The 17,630-nt window shown below is 48.0% G+C and overlaps 1 protein-coding gene across 5 annotated transcripts in view; it reads left to right on the top strand.

Annotated features, from left to right (window-relative positions):
* Nucleotides 1-17,630, top strand: part of TRPV3 (transient receptor potential cation channel subfamily V member 3) — a 42,299-nt gene that overhangs the window by 14,722 nt on the left and 9,947 nt on the right. For 2 of the 5 annotated variants that reach the window (XM_007520960.2, XM_060204158.1), the window contains exons 6-13: nt 37-213; nt 2,964-3,104; nt 4,684-4,964; nt 7,091-7,267; nt 8,287-8,445; nt 10,707-10,808; nt 13,611-13,684; nt 16,333-16,498. In XM_007520960.2, coding sequence (XP_007521022.1) covers nt 37-213; nt 2,964-3,104; nt 4,684-4,964; nt 7,091-7,267; nt 8,287-8,445; nt 10,707-10,808; nt 13,611-13,684; nt 16,333-16,498 — 1,277 coding nt within the window. Of the gene's footprint in view, nt 1-36; nt 214-2,963; nt 3,105-4,683; nt 4,965-7,090; nt 7,268-8,286; nt 8,446-10,706; nt 10,809-13,610; nt 13,685-14,001; nt 14,086-16,332; nt 16,499-17,630 lie in introns of all 5 variants that reach the window. The other 3 variants (XM_060204159.1, XM_060204160.1, XM_060204161.1) reach the window with 3 other exon arrangements.

The following is a 17,630-nucleotide window of genomic DNA, read 5'->3' as shown; positions in this document are numbered from 1 at the left end:
CCACTTCTGCATCTCCTCCTGTAACCACACCTGCAGACTTCCTCATGCACAAGCTGACAGCTTCAGACACAGGGAAGACCTGCCTGATGAAGGCCTTGTTAAACATCAACCCCAACACCAAGGAGATCGTGCGGATCCTGCTGGCCTTTGCAGAGGAGAACGACATCCTGGACAGGTTCATCAATGCTGAGTACACAGAGGAGGCCTACGAAGGTATCCTGCCTGTGGGAAGGGTCCCAGGGAGGGCCGAGGGTCGTGCTGTGCAGAGGCATCACCATCACTGAAAGCTCAAAGTACTCAGTGTGGTGCCAGGCACACATTCCATCCTTCTGCCAATAATTTTGAGCACTGACCACATGGTGGGTACATGGGTCACAGTGCTAATCAGAGATAAAAGCCACTGCTTTGGGGACCAGACGGTGAAGCACCGAGTTAAGCACACATAGTGTAAAGCCTAAGGACCAGCACAATGATCTTGGTTCAAGCCCCCTGGTTCCCCACCTGTGTGTGGGGGGGTCACTTCACAAGCACTGAAGCAGGTCTGCAGGTGTCTATCTTGCTCTGTCCCCCTCTCTGTCTTCCTCTCCTCTCTAAATTCCTCTCTGTCCTATTTAACAGCAGCAGCAGCAGCAATAATGGAAAAAAAAAAAAAAAAAACGATGGCCTCCAGGAGCAGTGCAGTGCAGGCACCGAGCCCCAGCAGTAACCCTGCAGGCAAAAACCAAACCAAAACAAAACAAAAACCCACTACTCTAAAAGAGCTAGTCTTTAGACATTCAGATAAATTTGGAAGGTGACTGGGGATAGGCAACAGTAGAGTGGATAGTCGGGCGGGTGACTTCTGACCTGAGGCAGATACAGTGAGAAGGATACAGAACAACCCAAACATAAGAGATGTAAGTGGAAATGAACTTGGCATATCTAAGCATAAAAGAGAAGGCTGGGGAGGAGATGAACTAAGTAGGGCCAGCCTGGGGCAACTATCAATATCATTGTCTTTATTGTTATCTGCTCCATTTGGGTCTGAATTTTGTACCTGCTCTCTCATATGGGCTGCAGAGGGGACAGTGAGACCAAATCTAGAATGGTGTTTCCCTTACTCAGGAAATCTACTATGAATAATGAGTAAGGTGTGTCCTCACTTCAGTTTTTTGGGATTATTTGAGTTTTTTGAGTCAATAAACACCCAGATAGATTGATATGAGGTCTTTGTGGAAATGGTTGACTTAAGAATGCATAAATGAGGGAATCAGGTGGTAAAGCAGCGGGTTAAGCGCATGTGGTGCAAAGCGCAAGGACTGGTCTAAGGATCCTGGTTCGAGCCCCTGGCACCCTACCTGCAGGGGAGTCTCTTCACAAGTAGTGAAGCAGGTCTGTAGGTGTCTATCTTTCTCTCCTCCTCTGTCTTCCCCACCTCTCTCCATTTCTCTCTATCCTACCCAACAACAATGACATCATCATCAACAACAATAATAACTACAAAAATAAAAACAACAAGGGCAACAAAAGGGAATAAATAAATAAATATTAAAAAAAAGAAAGATTGGGCAGGGGTAGATAGCATAATGGTTATGCAAAGAGACTCTCATTCCTGAGGCTCTAAAGTCCCAGGTTCAATCCCCTGCACTACCATAAGCCAGAGCTGAGCAGTGCTCTGGTAAAAAAAAAAAAAAAAATTACATAAATGAGTGGCCCAGGGAAATAGGTCAACTGGTAGAGTACAGGACTTCCATGCCTGAGGCTTCTGGTTCAGTTCCAAGCCCAAACATCTTAAGCACTTCTTTTTTTTTTTTAATTTATTTTCTTTATTGGGGAATTAATGTTTTATATTCAATGGTAAATACAATAATTTGTACATGCATAACATTTATCAGTTTTCCATATAACAATACAACCCCCACTAGGTCCTCTGTCATCCTTCTTGGACCTGTATCCCCCCGGCTGAACCCCAGAGTCTTTTACTTTGGAAGCACTTAATTCTTTAATTCATCAGAAGTTTGTTTATTTTACTTTTATATCTTTGAATTACCTTTGTTTATTGGAAAGAGACAGCCAGAAATCAAGAGGGTAGGGGGAGACAGAGAGGGAAAGAGAGAGACACCTGCAGCACTGCTTCACCACTTGCAAAGCTTGCTCCCTGCAGGTGGGAACCGGGACCTCAAACCCAGGTCCTTGCATATTGTAACATGTGTGCTCAACCAGGTGTGTCATCACCCAGCCCCAGAAGTTTGTCTTAATGTATGGTCTTTGGAAAATGCGACCTTAGTGGGACATCTGGAGAACTCACACCTCACCCCATACCCATTCCCGCAGACCATCTTTCCTCTAAGAATCATAGACTTCACCGTCTCTTTCCCCACTGGCTTATGGTCCTCAGAAGCCTAGGCTCCTTCTGAACTCACCCTCCAATTGTGCTGTCAGTGTGAGCACAAAACAGCGAAACTCGGGTCCTTATTTCTAAGTCTTATGATGCCCCATGGCTCTTCTGATAAAGTTCCAACCTCTTAACTTGGGGTACGAAGCATGAGATGGCCCTATTCTAGCTAATCTCACAGGGCCCAAGCTCAGAAATCACTTCCAGGAAGCTCACTGTGACCCATTTCAACTGTGTTTAGAAGCCTTGCTCTGGCTATGACACCTCCTGCACCACCCAGCTTGATACCATTTAATTCCCAGTGGGGCTGAGCTTTTAGAGGGAGAGAATTAAAATTGCATCTCCTGCACCACTCTCTCCTGAAACTAGAACTGCCAACACTGAACACGCACTTCATAAATATTCCTTGAGTCCCTACAAGGATGGCGTTGGGGGTCCTTGGTTGCTGGGTGACAGAGACCTTACAGGCAGCCCTTATTTCACCATTGCTTGGTGGAGGGTGTGACAGCCCTAGGGAAGAGACCCAGAGGTGTGTCAGGTGGGTTCCAGATACCGAGCCTCACCTCCAGACACCCCCCACCCCACTCAGGGCAGACTGCGCTCAACATCGCCATCGAGCGGCGGCAGGGAGACATCACAGCAGTGCTCATAGCCGCAGGAGCCGATGTCAACGCCCACGCCAAGGGCATCTTCTTCAACCCCAATTCTCTGCATGAAGGCTTCTACTTTGGTGAGTGTCCTGCCTCCGCTGGGGGCGAGGTCCAGGAGGAGGGTGGAGGGAGTTGTCCCTTAGAGCAGTTCAGCCTTCACAGCCTCTGCCTAAAATAAAATAGGCTTGGGAGGGATGTTGGGGGACTCCCCCGGGATCCCCCATTGGGTTCTCAGACACATCTGTGGCCAAGGAGGTGGGGGGACAGAGCCTGGACCAAGGAACAGGTAGGCCAGATATACTGGAACAACAGCCCTGGCTGCCCAGAGAGGGAGGGGCTGAGAGTGGAGAGCAGGGAGTGTCACCTGGTGGTCTCACAGGGCACAGAGGCACCCACCTGAGGTTCCCCCCACTCAGTTCCTCTGTAGGGAACAGAGGTCAAGACAGAGACCAAGCAGGGGGCCCTATTTTACTAGGAGAGGAGATTGATTGTGCAAAGAGGAATGACTTGCCCCAGTGTTGTAAGAAGTTGGTGTAGATGTCCAAGTTGTCAGCTCTCACTTCTGACCCTAGTGCCTCTCAAGACTGTACTGTTGAAGGACAGGAGGTACCTGGAGGTACCTGGAGGGTACTGCCCAGAAAATGGGAGTGGTGACAGGTGTGATTTGGAAAGGTAGGGGTGGGGCTTGGGTGTTAAAAAGCTAGACCTGTGGGCTTTGCTCACTCTGCCTGTCCAGGTCATCAAGTGAATACTAGTTCTTCTGTTCTCTTTCTCTCTCTCTCTCTCTCTCTCTCCCTATGTATTTCTTTTTTATGTCCTAACGTGAATGTCCTCAATTTTCCCAAATAAAATTTAAAATTCCTGAAAACCATGCTCTCTCCTCAATTCTTTGTTGAGATAATGTGTGATGAACTTTTTAAATGTTGAGGAAACAAGTGTCGCCCCCCCCCCCCCCATAACAGTACATGGAGTCAAGACCCGGAAGACAGCAGTGCTCATAGTGGGGCCATGGAGATAGTTGAGCAACAGAACACGAAACTTGCATGCCTGGAGTCCCAGAATCTGTCATATAGGGAGCTGAGTGATGAACTAGTACTCTCCCATGCCCCACCCAAATCTCATGAAATGTTCAAAGTAGATCAGTGAGCAAAGCAAAGATCTCTGTACTATTTGAACTTAAATTCTTGATATGAAAGAGAGCACCAACCAGAAACACAGGTCTCAGCTTTTAATAGGTCAGTGAGGCTCAGCTACTGAAAAGGTGGTATCTGACCAAATACTTGAAGGATTGATGTAGACAGTTAAGAAAGAGCACTAGAGGCAGAGGTACTAGCCTGTGCAAAGATCCTAAGGCAGGAAAAGACCCAGTGTGTTTGAGGGCAAGGAAGAAAGACACTGTGGCTGCGAGGAGTAGTGTGGTGATGATGTGGATTGCTGATGGAACTTGGCTAAGGTGGGACTTATGTGTCAACAGGCTGGCTGCTATGCTAAGGGCAGCACTGGAAGACCAAGTGAGAGCAGGGAGACCAGCTAGTAGGCCATTGCAGTGACCCATGTCCAGACTCCCCCTTGCATAAAGGGAGAGGGACAGTCCTGGGGTTTGGGGAGGTTCACTTGTGATCCAGGAAAGACCAACCCTCAGTGCCCGCTCTACTCCAGGTGAGACACCCCTGGCCCTGGCAGCTTGCACCAACCAACCCGAGATTGTGCAGCTGCTGATGGAGAACGAGCAGACAGATATCACCTCACAGGACTCCCGGGGAAACAATATCCTCCACGCCCTAGTGACCGTGGCCGAGGACTTCAAGACACAGAACGACTTTGTGAAGCGCATGTATGACATGATCCTGCTGAGGAGTGGCAACTGGGAGCTGGAGACCATGAGGAACAAGGATGGCCTCACCCCCCTGCAGCTGGCTGCCAAGATGGGCAAGGCCGAGGTGAGGCCCAGGGTGGGCAGGAGGCAGGGGGTCCACTTCTGAGTGACCACACAGAGCCAGTTTGATGCAGCATGTGTTCCCATCTCCTGCCCAGGAAGCCTCTTGCTGGGGCCAGAGTGGGTGGGGGGTGAGGGTTAGGGACCCTGAAGCCTGTAGGGTCACCACATCTCACATGTTTTATGTCTGGGATGTCTGCATGGGGAGGCCCCCAAGTAGACACAGAGTATCCAACTCCTTGGCCCCTTCAGCCCTTCCTGTGCACAGGAGCCCCAGAATGATGACCCGGGGTCCGAACCAGTGAGCTGCTGTGCTCTGACTCAGTCACGACTCCAGTCTGTCTACCAGGTGGACACTGAGCTGAGTCTCTGGCAGAATAGACTTTGTGGCTTCTTGAGGTCCTCTGTGCACTGGTGTGATGTGGCAGAGGAGCTCAAGGCTTGACCTGTGAGCCTTGGTGAAGACCCGGCTGAGGTGAACTCATATCACTGTCAGACTATAGTCAATAGCTTGGGATGGTATTAAGGTTGGGGCAGGTTTGGGGCTCAGTCTGCAAGCCCTGACAAGGAACTGTGGCCCCCCGGAGGCTGCAGGGGCACTCCTGGACAGGGATGGGGAGCTACTGAGCAGTCATAGCAGTGATGACCTCAGGGCAGCTGAGTGGGGACTTGGGTACCCTGGAGGCATTGGGTTCTGTCCCAGCAGCCAGAGCCGGAGCCTATAAGGGTCCTTTTTGTTCTTGCACCAAGTGAGGGGGTGATGGAGAATGGCTTTGACAGATGAGGGATTGTGTGCCTGCCTCTTTCCCCGCTCCTGACACCCCCGGGAATGCAGCTGGCTGGGGACTGTGCAGAGAGTCACCGTGACTGCGGGCCCAGCTTCCTCCAGTGGCCTCTGCCCTCCATGTAGCACACGCCTGCCCTGGGAGAGAGTCTTAGGTTCAAGCCTCTTGCATGAAGCATGGCCAACAGGCCCTTTGTTCTCTCCAGAATCAGGTGTCCTCATAACCAGTCTTAGGGAGGCTCATGCACCCTTCCTGGTCCTTCTCTCCTGCATTCAGTGTTGTCTGGGAATCCTTTCTGCCAAGCCAGACCCTAAACTGGGAATGGAGATTCTTGAAAACCTAGGACACAGCTCCTAGGGGCTCTTCGAGATTACCCTTCCCTCACCAAGCTGAGATGAGACAGGAGTCCCACTGGGCAGGACCCTCAGACTGGCCTCCCTCAGACTGTCCTCTTGGGTCTGGGATGGATGCCAGAGTACCTGGGCCCTCATCCTAGAGGAACTCAGGGCTCACGTTGTGGGCAGCAACAAGTCGTGGCCCTTGTCTTGCCTATGCTCTGGAACCCCGCAAGCTTTACTAAATAGAAGTGCCTACTTCCCACCTCCAGACATCTGGATTGAATGAATGAGTAGCTTGGGACTTTAAAATGTCCCCAGAGACTCTAATACGCAGCAGAGTTTGAGGATCACTGACCCTGAGAGTAGGTTCCATTGCCTCTCTCTCACTGGGGTCCTCTTTTTTATTTTATTGGGGTCCTCTTTTTTATTTATTTATCTACCTTTTTTTTTTCAGATTACTACTCAGCTCTGGTTTATTTATAGTGGTGCTGGGGATTAAACCTGTGATCTCTGGTGCTTCAGGCATAGAATCTTTGTGCATAACCATTACACTACTTCCCCAGGCCCTGATGTGGTCTTGATTAAGGGAACAGGGAGCTGGAAATACTTATGGTTTCTTTTCACATCTGTGCCAAGTAAAAGTCACCTCTCAAAGTTGTTTGCTTTTGGATTCTTCATGGAACAGGGTCCCAGCTGGCACGAGGATTTGCCACTGGCATGTATAGATTTCCATAGCAGGCAAAGGGCCTTTATACCCTGGGATTCTGTGGTGCACACAGTCCCCAGTGAGATGGGCAGAACAGAGCTGGTCACCCATTCAGTACTGTGTGTGTGTGTGTGTGTGTGTGTGTGTGTGAGAGAGAGAGAGAGAGAGAGAGAGAGAGAGGGAGAGAGGATTTGGTACAGAGGGAGGAGGACCCCATCTGTTCTTGGTGGGAACACCTTCCTGGCCCTGTAGGTTTCAAACCCTGCTTTTTGGCTGATGGTTGATCTCTTCCTGTCCCCAGATCCTGAAGTACATTCTTAGTCGTGAGATAAAAGAGAAGCCACTCCGGAGCCTGTCCAGAAAGTTCACTGATTGGGCATATGGGCCTGTGTCATCCTCACTCTATGACCTCACCAATGTGGACACCACAACAGACAATTCTGTGCTGGAAATTATCGTTTACAACACCAACATTGATGTGAGTCTTCCGGCTGGGCTGGGGAGGGTGGTATCTCAGACCAGGGGCTCAGGGGACACTGGCAGGGCCCTGTGACACTACATGCATACTGCTTCAGATCAGAGGATCTGAAAGAGTAGGGCCAGAGGCCAGGCAGTGGTGCACCCAGTTAAATGCACATAGTACGAAGCATAAGGAGCTGCTTGAGGATCCAGGTTCAAGCCCCCCATCTCCACCTGTAGGGAGGACACTGGATGATCAGTGAAGTAGGTCTCAGGTGTCTCTCTCCCTCCCTATGGCCCCCTCCCCTTCTCAATTTCTCTCTATCCTATCTAATAAAATGGAAAAAAATAAGGCCACCAGGAGTAGTGGATTCATAGTGCTACCACCGAGTCCCAGCCATAACCCTAGTGGCAAAAAAAAAAAAAAAGTATGGCTTAGGGCAGGGGCTGGACCCACTTGCTCCTAGTGGACCTCCTAGTGTGGGGGAGCCTCCTGGCTCCAGAAAGCCTGGCAGTGCAGGTGGAAGGTTGGTTTCTCCCATCCAAGTACTAACCAGGCCTGACCCTGCTTAGCTTCCAAGATCAGACGAGATCACGTATGTTCAGGATGGTATGGCCGTAGACGGAAGGTTGGTTTCTGTTGAGCTTCTCCATTTTGTTTTTATTTGTTTATTTGTTTTGTCCCGACACCTCCTCCTGGCTTGGTATGGTCAGGCTTATAAGGGCATATAGCAGTGGAGGCCATGCTGGGTCCAGAGCGACAGCCATACTTCCCCACTCCCTACTAGCCTTCAATCTCCCCTGGAGATCTCCTCCCACCCGGGAACACCAGCACTGGGAAGCAGCCTCAGCAGTGGAAATTACCCTGCTGGCATTTCCAGCCCAACCAGTCCATTGGATGTAATGATTGGCCTCTGCTGCCTGGGCCAGCGCTGACTCAGAGCTTCCTAGGGAAGGAGGACCCTTTGCAAAGCTCCCCTCCCTCGCCCCCAGATCCCTGGTGACTAGTCATGTCCTCCAACCCCCTACCCCTGCCAGAACCGGCACGAGATGCTGACCCTGGAGCCCCTGCACACGCTGCTGCATATGAAGTGGAAGAAGTTTGCCAAGTACATGTTCTTCCTGTCCTTCTGCTTTTATTTCTTCTACAACATCACTCTGACGCTGGTCTCTTACTACCGCCCCAGGGAGGAGGAGGTACGTGTGTCCCTGGGTCCCTGGGGTGGGGGGTGGAGGGGCAATGAGGTGGGTCAGAGCTGCTGGAGCTCAGCACTGCTTCATGGTCAGATGGAGAAACCAGGGTTCAGAACTTGATAGGGTACTCCCTCCCTCCCTCTCCCCCCATTGTTGCCTTTCACAGTTTCTTTCTTTCTTTTTAAATTTTTTTTTTAATTTATAAAATGGAGATATTATAAGACCATAGAATAAGAGTGGTGCATTTCTACACAATTCCTACCACCAGAACACCCTATCCCCTTCCCTCCCTTGATAGCTTTCCTATTCTTTATCCCTCTGGGAGTATGGACCCAGGATCATTATAGGCAAAAACTAGTAAAGCCATAGGCCCCTTGGAATATACCTTGACAGTTTCTAACACTCTAAATGTGTCTGCAGGGCTCAGGTGAGCCAAGCCCATGGCACTCAGTACCAGCCTGACCCATTTTTAGAGACGCAGGCTTCATTTGGCCTCTCTGTTTAAATTGGGCCTGACTGGGGATGTCTGGCATGAGGGCCACAGGGACTATGTGGGGAGAGGGGGAAGGCACTTGACAAGCCTCCCCACCACCATGGGCCTCACTTTCCCATCTGTTACACAGGGCAGTCTTGCTTTCATTTACATGTTACGAGGCTCTGTGAGTGTGGCTATGTAACCAGCTAGCTGTGGGATCTTTCCATAAAATTGGAGTAAGACGTTCCAGAGGCAGAATTTAAAGGATGAATTTATTGGGAGAAATCTTAGGAGGAAATGCAAAGTCAGTGCTCTGGCTGCTCCCTTAGTGGGAAGCAGCACTGGGCCAGCTGTTAGGCAGGGCTTGAATAGGAACTTGAAATAGCTGCGTTTCTTAGATATGATATTCTCCCTCCCTTCTACCAGTCACCACATTAACAGACCTGTTATATAGATTGTAAAGGTCTATTTGAGCGGCCAGGCAGTAGCGCAGGAGATTAAGTGCACATGGCACGAAGCGCAAGGACCAGCACAAGGATCCCAGTTTGAGCCCCTCGCTCCCCACCTATAGGGGAGTCGCTTGACAATTGGTGAAGCAGGTCTGTAGGTGTCTGTCTTGTTCCACCCCTCTCTGTCTTCCCCTCCTCTCTCCATTTCTCTCTGTCCTATCCAACAACAATAACAATAATAACAACAAGGGCAACAAGAATGGGGGGAAAAAGCAGCTTCTAGGAGCAGTGGATTCATAGTGCAGGCACCAAGTCCCAGCGATAACCCTGGAGGCAAAAAATAAATAAATTAATTAATTAAACAAACGAAGGTCTATCTGTGGCTAGAAATACCTAGTTTTTTTCTAGTTTCTTCAGGTTTTGTAGTTTTTTTAAAAATGTAATTGTCCTTGTAAATTTGGAGAAAAACAAGATGTTTAAGAGGTGAATCTTCATCAATATTCCTCCTGTTGCTGCTACTGCTGCTGCAGATGGTGTGTCTGTGTGTGTGTATGCGCGTGGGTGAGAGAGCAACGTTGTTTTTCTCTTCTTTCTTTCTTTCCTTCTTTCTTTCTTTCTCCCCTTGTTGTTTTATTATTGTTGTTACTGATGTCGTTGTTGGATAGGACAGAAAGAAATGGAGAGAGGAGGGGAAGACAGAGAGGGGGAGAGAAAGACCTGCAGACCTGTTTCACTGCTTATGAAGCGACTCCTCCGCAGGTGGGGAGCCAGGGACTCGAACCAGGATCCTTACCGTCCTTGCTCTTTGTGCCACCTGCACTTAACCTGCTGCACTAGCACCCGATCCCCCCCACCTTTTTCTTTCTTTCTTTCTTTCTTTCTTCTTCTTCTTCTTCTTTTTTTTATTTACAGCAGCTGCTTCTGCTGTTGTCTGTTCCCTTGAAGGGCGAGGCTCAGAAGGCAAGCTTCCATATACATGATCTTTACTCCTGACTCACAAAAAGATTTTTTCTTCTTTTATATAATAATACTGCACTTTTATGTTTCCCATCTGGCCTCAGATATGGATGAGTTCTGGGATGGCCAGATGGCATGAAGTGTGAGAGGTTACTGACATGGAGTGCACCATGCTTCTCACTGTTAGGTTTCTGGGTTCCCAGTGTATGTGGGACAGAAGTGGCTGCCATTGTCTCTCTTGCCCTGTACAGGGACCGGGCTCCAGCCTCTGGTCCAGCAGGGGGGTCAGCTCTGTCTGTATGAAGTATGGCCCCTCTTTAGCTGCGGCCACTTCCACCTTCCTTACCACGCCCCACCCATCCACTCTTCTTTCTCCATCACAGGCCCTCCCACACCCTTTGGCACTGACACACAAGATGGGGTGGCTGCAGCTCCTAGGAAGGATGTTTGTGCTTATTTGGGCCATGTGCATTTCTGTGAAAGAGGTAAGTGAGCCACCATGGCCTTCCAGATGGGCCTGTGTGGGAGAGGGCGGGGGGGCGAGGGGGGCAGTAGGCCTGGTTTCCACCCCCCTGCTCTGCCATCACTGCTGGGGGGCTTAGTGGAGGTATTTCATTTCTGAGCTTTACATTTTCTTCCATATATCCATCCATTCTTCCCTCTTTCTTTCTCTTTTTATCTTTCTTTATTTATTGGATAGGGACAACCAGAAATTGAGAGAGTGGGGGAAAATAGAGGAACAGAGAGACACCTGTGACACTACTTTGCCACTTGCAAACTTTCCCCCTGCAGGTGGGGACTGGGAGCGTGAACCTGGGTCCCTGTGCACTGTAATATGTGCTCAACCAGGTGTGCCACCACCTGGCCCCTGAGCATTGCATGCTCTACTTTCAAAATGGGAATAAATATATAGGCAGCCACTCATCCTACTCAATTCTTCTGTTTATCCCCTCCATCCACCCTCTCCCTCTCCCTCTCCTTCTCCCTCTCCCCACCCTCTCCTTCATGTTAATCTTTTCTATGTATTTTAAAAATAAATAAAACCAGGGGCCAGGCAGGGGTGCGCCCAGTTGAGCACACACATTACCATGCGTGAGGACCTGGGTTTGAGCCCTCCAGGCTTCACCTACAAGGGGGAAGAAAGTAGAGGGAGAGGGAGAGGGAGAGGGAGAGGGAGAGGGAGAGGGAGAGGGAGAGGGAGAGGGAGAGAGAGAGGGAGAGAGAGAGAGAGAGAGAGAGAGAGAGAGGGAACTAGAGCATCACTTTGGTACATGTGATGTCAGGGACCAAACTCAGAACTTTGTTTTTAACTCCAACACTCTAGCCACTGCACCACCTCTCAGACTATAGTCCTTCCATCTTCCATCCTACTAACTTTCTGTTTATTCACTGATCAATTAGTTGCCTATCCACCCATCCATCCATCATTCATGCATCTAACAAATCAATATTCTGACCACCTTCTATAAGTGGGACTTTGAGGCAATTGGTAGGGATGGAGCAAATCTGCCTTTTTAATTATTATTTTTATTTTTTTCAATGCTTATTTCTGCTCTAATTTTTGTTATTTCACTCCTTTTGTTTCTTCTGCTCTTTTTCTAAACACTTCAAGTGTGAAGTCAGATGGTTTATTTTAGTTTTTTCTTGTTTTTTGGTGTGCCTTTTTAATATTTATTTATTTTTGCCTCTAGGATTATTGCTGGGGCTTGGTGCTGGCACTACAAATCCACTGCTCCTGGCACCCATTTTTTAATTGAATACAACAGAGAGAATTTGAGAGTAGGGATATATATATATATATATATATATATATATATATATAGAGAGAGAGAGAGAGAGAGAGAGAGAGAGGAGGGAGGGAAGGAGAAAGATAGACACCTGCAGACCTGATTCACTGCTTATGAAGCGACCTCCCCAGTAGGTGGGGAATGGGAGCTCGAACCCGGATCCTTGTATGGTTCCTTGTTCTTCGACTAACTGGGTGCAGCACTGCCCACCACCACTTCCTTAATTCTGCCTGTTTTGAACTTTCAGTCTGGCAGGAGATTTCCTGTGGACACAGACATATAAACTTTAAGACAGATTGTGTAAAGGGCCCGCACTAAGTGTAGTGCTCAGAGAAGAGAGATGACTTATCTGGGGGTAGAAGAATGAGATGGGGTTTGCAGACAGAGGTGGCACTTACTTTAGGAGGGCAGGATGGGCATGAGGACAGCAAGGAAAACATTACTCCAGGGCAGGCATGGGCAACAGCATGAACCAAGTCTCAGATTGGAGAGCCGAGGTGAGCGGTAACTCAATAGCTGTACAGTTACACAGCTGCTCTGTGAATTCTGGGGTGAGGATGGGTGTAAGAGAGCTGCAAGATGTGTGTGGGAGGTATTCACTCTCACCTAGGAATTGCCTTTGTCCCCCACATGGAGCTCCCCTTCCATATCCTTCATCTGGCTTCACATACCCCCCCCCCCCCCCCCACACACACACACACTGACTCTCAGCCCTGGGGAAATGCCTGCGTCCTCAGATCCTCCAGTGAGGGTGTGAAGAGCATGCAGCTAGCAAGCCACCTGCCCTGCTTTCTTCCTTTTTCTCCCTTTCTCTCTATTTCTTTTTCCTTACCTCCCTTCCACCCCCCCCCTTTTTTTTTCTTTTTTAATAGAGCATTGTTCAGCTCTGACTTATGGTGTTGCGGGGGATTGAACCTGGGCCTTTGGAGCCTCAGGCATGGGAGTTTGTTTGCATAACCATTATGCTATCTACCCTCTGCCCAAAACTCCCCCCCCTTTTGCTTCCAGTGTTATTGCTGGGGCTCAGTGCCAGCACTATGAATCCACTGCTGCCAGTCGCCATTTTTTTTTCCTTTTTCTTATTTTATTTGATAGGACAGAGAGAAATTTTTCTTTCTTCCTTCCTCTCTCTCTCTCTCTCTCTCTCTCTCTTTTTCCTCCCTTTCTTTGTTTTCTGGTCTGGACCATTTTACTATGTCATACTCATCTGTCTATATGCACAGAAGTATTAATGTCACATGTTATATTTAAACTATATGACTACTCCCATTATATATTTTGAATCACTTTATTCAAGGGAATAATGGTCTACAAGATAGTTGTCAAATGGGCACAGTTTCTAACCTCCCTGGGATCAGTGACTACTAAACCATTCTCACCATTTATACCTTCTTCCATCACGGAGCACTGGATCTCCAGGGCCCTCTCAGCTTCCTCCCACCTCTCTCATTTAGAGTCCCTGGTTCTGCAACACGACTTCCCTCTCCCCTTTGACCACAGGGCATTGCCATCTTCCTGCTGAGACCATCAGATCTGCAGTCTATCCTCTCTGATGCCTGGTTTCACTTTGTCTTGTAAGTAGATCCATCCTCGTGACTAACACCTCACAGGGCAGGGCTAAAGGCCTGCTTGGTAGCTTCTGGGTTCCTCTGGAATAGCCACCCTGCTGTGTCACTATATCCCAGTCATTGTGCCATAGTCATATGGCTGCAGACCTCCTCTCTCCCTAGCGGGAGAGGCACATAGATGTCCATGAGAGACGTCTAGGACAGCGTCCACCAGCTGGGTGTAGTCATGATTGGCACCTTACTGTCCCCTCGCCCCAGAACCCCTGGCAGCAGGCAGCATGGAGCAGACATGAAGAAGCATAGCCATGCTTTTGCTTTTTTAGGAAGGAACATCCCAGGCAAGTTCTTCCTAGTTGCATGGGGTCCAGAAGTCACCATCTCAGAACCCTGCAGATCAGGGCTGGAAGGTACTTGAGAAATTATTGCGTCTCATCTATAGGAATGAAAATTGAGGCACAAATTGAGGAAGTGAGTCATTCTCAGTTACGCGGAGCTGCAGGGGTGTTGAAGCCTGCCCCAGACTCTCAGTCTCTTCACACCAAGCTAATACAGGATTGGCTACCATATACCCTAGCCAGAAAGCCCAGCTCAACAGCCTCTTCTGAATGAGTTCACATGTGGCTGACAACCAAGGCTCCTGTAACCTCTGACTGTAAAGGAACAGAGGCTGATTCAGTACCACTGCCATGGAAATGGGGCAGAAGATGTTGACTCCTAAGTTCTGTAGATGCCACCCAAACCCCTCCTCTGAGCCTAGAGCCTAGGTCTATGGGACCTTGAATCTTGGCCCAGTGACTTCAAATACTTTCAGAGGCATAAAGCAAATTCTTTATCCCCAGTGGGAAAGTGGGGTGCCCAGATACTGCAGTAAAAGTACTGCCAAGTTAGGCACTATCCCATGATGCCAATCATATACATCTGTCACCTTGGAGAAAGTATGACAAGTTTAGAAAAAAATGCATTTATATGGTCATTGGATTTAGTGCAGATAGAAGACACCAGTGCACTGTCCTGCTCTTCTGCTTCTGAGCTGCTTTGTTAGTGCAGAGGAAGGTGCAAGTTCACTTCCTCACTTCAGTCTCAAAACTATCAATCATTCAAAGGCTTGCTCCAGCCCCTCCCTTCCATGCACACACAAGAAAAATACGGCTGCTCACAGCCCAGCTGTAGCCAACAATTGTGTAACTGAGGGTTCTTTGATGCTACAAGCAGGGGGAGGATTCTTACCCAGCTGCCCAGCTGCCATGCTGTTTCAGAGTAGATTTTGATTTTCTATACTCTGTTCTTAAGTTTTTTTTTTTTTTCCAGTAGTGGTAAAAGTATGTTCTATGTGAAAGTGGCCATCCTAACCATTGGAAAGTATACTGCTAAGGACAGTTCTGCTAAGGACAATCAAATTATTGTGCAATGCCCCAGAATTTTTTCATTTTGAAAAGTTGAAACTCCATGCCCGTTAGATAGTTCTCTGTTCCCCCCCCTCCCTCAGCCCTGAGTAAAACACCCTTCCTCTTTCTGTTTCTCTGAGTTCAATGATTGTAGGTAACTCATAACTGTAGTGGAACTACATGGTGTTTTTTTGAGATTGCCTCTCTTTTTTAATGTTTTATTTATTTATTATTGTATAGAGACAGAGAGAAGTTGAGAGGGAAAGATAGAGAGGGAGACAGAGAGACACCTGCAGCCCTGCTTCACCACTTGTGAAGTTTTCCCCCTGTAGGTGGGGACCCGGGGCTTGAACCTGGATCCTTGTGCACTGTAATGTGTGCACTTAACCAAGTACGCCACTGCCTGGCCCCCAAGATTGCCTCTTTTCCCTTAGAGTATATCATATATATATTTTTAATAAAGGATGCAAAAGCAGTTTTGGGGAAACTTGAATTATAAGTAAGGATATTGACTGCTATTGTTATTTTTGTTAAAAATGAGACCATCCATTTCATTTTCAGTGGGGAACCTCCATGGCTTTCTGATTCCTTTGGAATTAAAACTGATGTGGGTGACCTAAAACTATAGCCTCCTGTCTTATACCAAGGTCTTGTGAACCAATTGTCCAGGGACTCTAGGCATCTGTATTTTTTTTTTTATTTTAAAGTTTTTTTTAATTCCTTTTAGTTGCTTTTGTTGTTTTATTGTTGTAGTTATTATTGTTGTTGTTATTGATATCGTTATTATTGGATAGGACAGAGAGAAACGGAGAGAGGAGGGGAAGACAGAGAGGGGGAGAGAAAGATAGACACCTGCAGTCCTGCTTCACCACTTGTGAAGTGACTCCCCTGTAGGTGGGGAGCTGGGAGCTTGAACCAGGATCCTTATGCTGATCCTTGTGCTTTGCGCCACATATGCTTAACCTGCTGCACTATCACCCAACTCCCACATCTACATTTTTTAAAAGTCCCCATCAGCTGTATGAGCAGCTACAGCCAAAGCCACATGTAGGTTGCAGCCAGCCAACTTCTGGCCCCCGTGTGATCTGGTGATGCAGTCCTCAGGTTGGATTCTAGACCAGTCGACTGAAGGCAACCTTAGTTGTCTTTTCAGCATCAGCCACCGAGAAGACTGTTTGGGTTTTAAGGGGCCATAGAAGATTTGACTATCTCTGTCTTGATGCTGAGGAGAATTAAGTAAGGCCCTTGTCTCCTGTGTCTCCTGAACAGTTTTGTCCAAGCTGTGCTTGTGATACTGTCTGTCTTCTTGTACTTGTTTGCCTACAAAGAGTACCTCGCCTGCCTGGTGCTGGCCATGGCCCTGGGCTGGGCGAACATGCTCTACTACACGCGGGGATTCCAGTCCATGGGCATGTACAGCGTCATGATCCAGAAGGTGCGTCAGGGGATGCCAGGTCTTTGCCTTTGGCCAGGTTTTAAGTGTACAGACCTTAAAATATACAAACTTGTTGAGTACCAGGGGAGGGGTGCATTTTGTGAAGCAAATATTTCCACCATGGCCCCGGAGGTGGCGCAGTGGATAAAGCATCGCACTCTCAAGCAGACCATGTACCAGAGTGATGTCCGTTTTTTTCTCTCTCTCCTTCTATCTTTCTCATTAATAAATAAATAAAATCTTAAAAAAAGGAGTCAGGCGGTAGCACAGCGGGTTAAGCGCACGTGGCACAAAGCACAAGGCCTGGCTCAAGGATCTTGGATGGAGCCCCTGGCTCCCCACCTGCAGGGGAGTCGCTTTACAGGCGGTGAAGCAGGTCTGCAGGTGTCTATCTTTCTCTCTCCCACTCTGTCTTCCCCTCCTCTCTCCACCTCTCCCTGTCCTATCTAACAGTGACATAAATAACAATAATAATAACTAAAACAACAAGGGCAACAAAAGGGAGAATAAATTAATATAAAAATTTTTAAAAATCTTAAAAAAAAAGAAAAGAAAATATTTCCACCCCCAGTCAGTGGTGTGATGGTAAATATTTATTTATTTATTTATTGCCATCAGGGTTGTCACTTGGGCGTGGTTGTCACTATGAATCCACTGCTTCTGGTGGCCATTTTATTTCCTTTTTATTCCTTTCTTTTCTTTTTACTTGATAGGGCAGAGAGAAATTGAGAGGGGATGGGAAATAGAGAGGGAGAAAGAGACACCTGCAGCTCTGCTTCACTGCTTGTGAAGCTTCCCTCCTGCAGGTGGGGAGAAAGGGCTCAAACACAGTATGGTGCTTGAGTATGGTAATGGGTGTGCTTAACTGGGCCATGATCACCTCGTGGGCGATGATCACCTCGTCCCACACTGGTAAATATTTAACAACCAGCTTTCTGGGAAACACACACACACACACACACACACACACACACACACACACACACACACACTTTTATCATCAATTTTACCATATAAGAGGATGTGCGGCACACACTTAACAAATAATAGTAAAATCTAAAATAAAATTGGTTGTTGAGTCTGGTAGAATCAGTTTTTAATTTTTTTTTTTTGGTTGGGCTCTTGTATCTGT

The sequence above is a fragment of the Erinaceus europaeus genome, chromosome 12 (assembly GCF_950295315.1).
Source record: "Erinaceus europaeus chromosome 12, mEriEur2.1, whole genome shotgun sequence".
NCBI classification, from domain to species: Eukaryota; Metazoa; Chordata; class Mammalia; order Eulipotyphla; family Erinaceidae; genus Erinaceus; species Erinaceus europaeus.
This window is presented reverse-complemented; position numbering and strand designations above follow the sequence as displayed.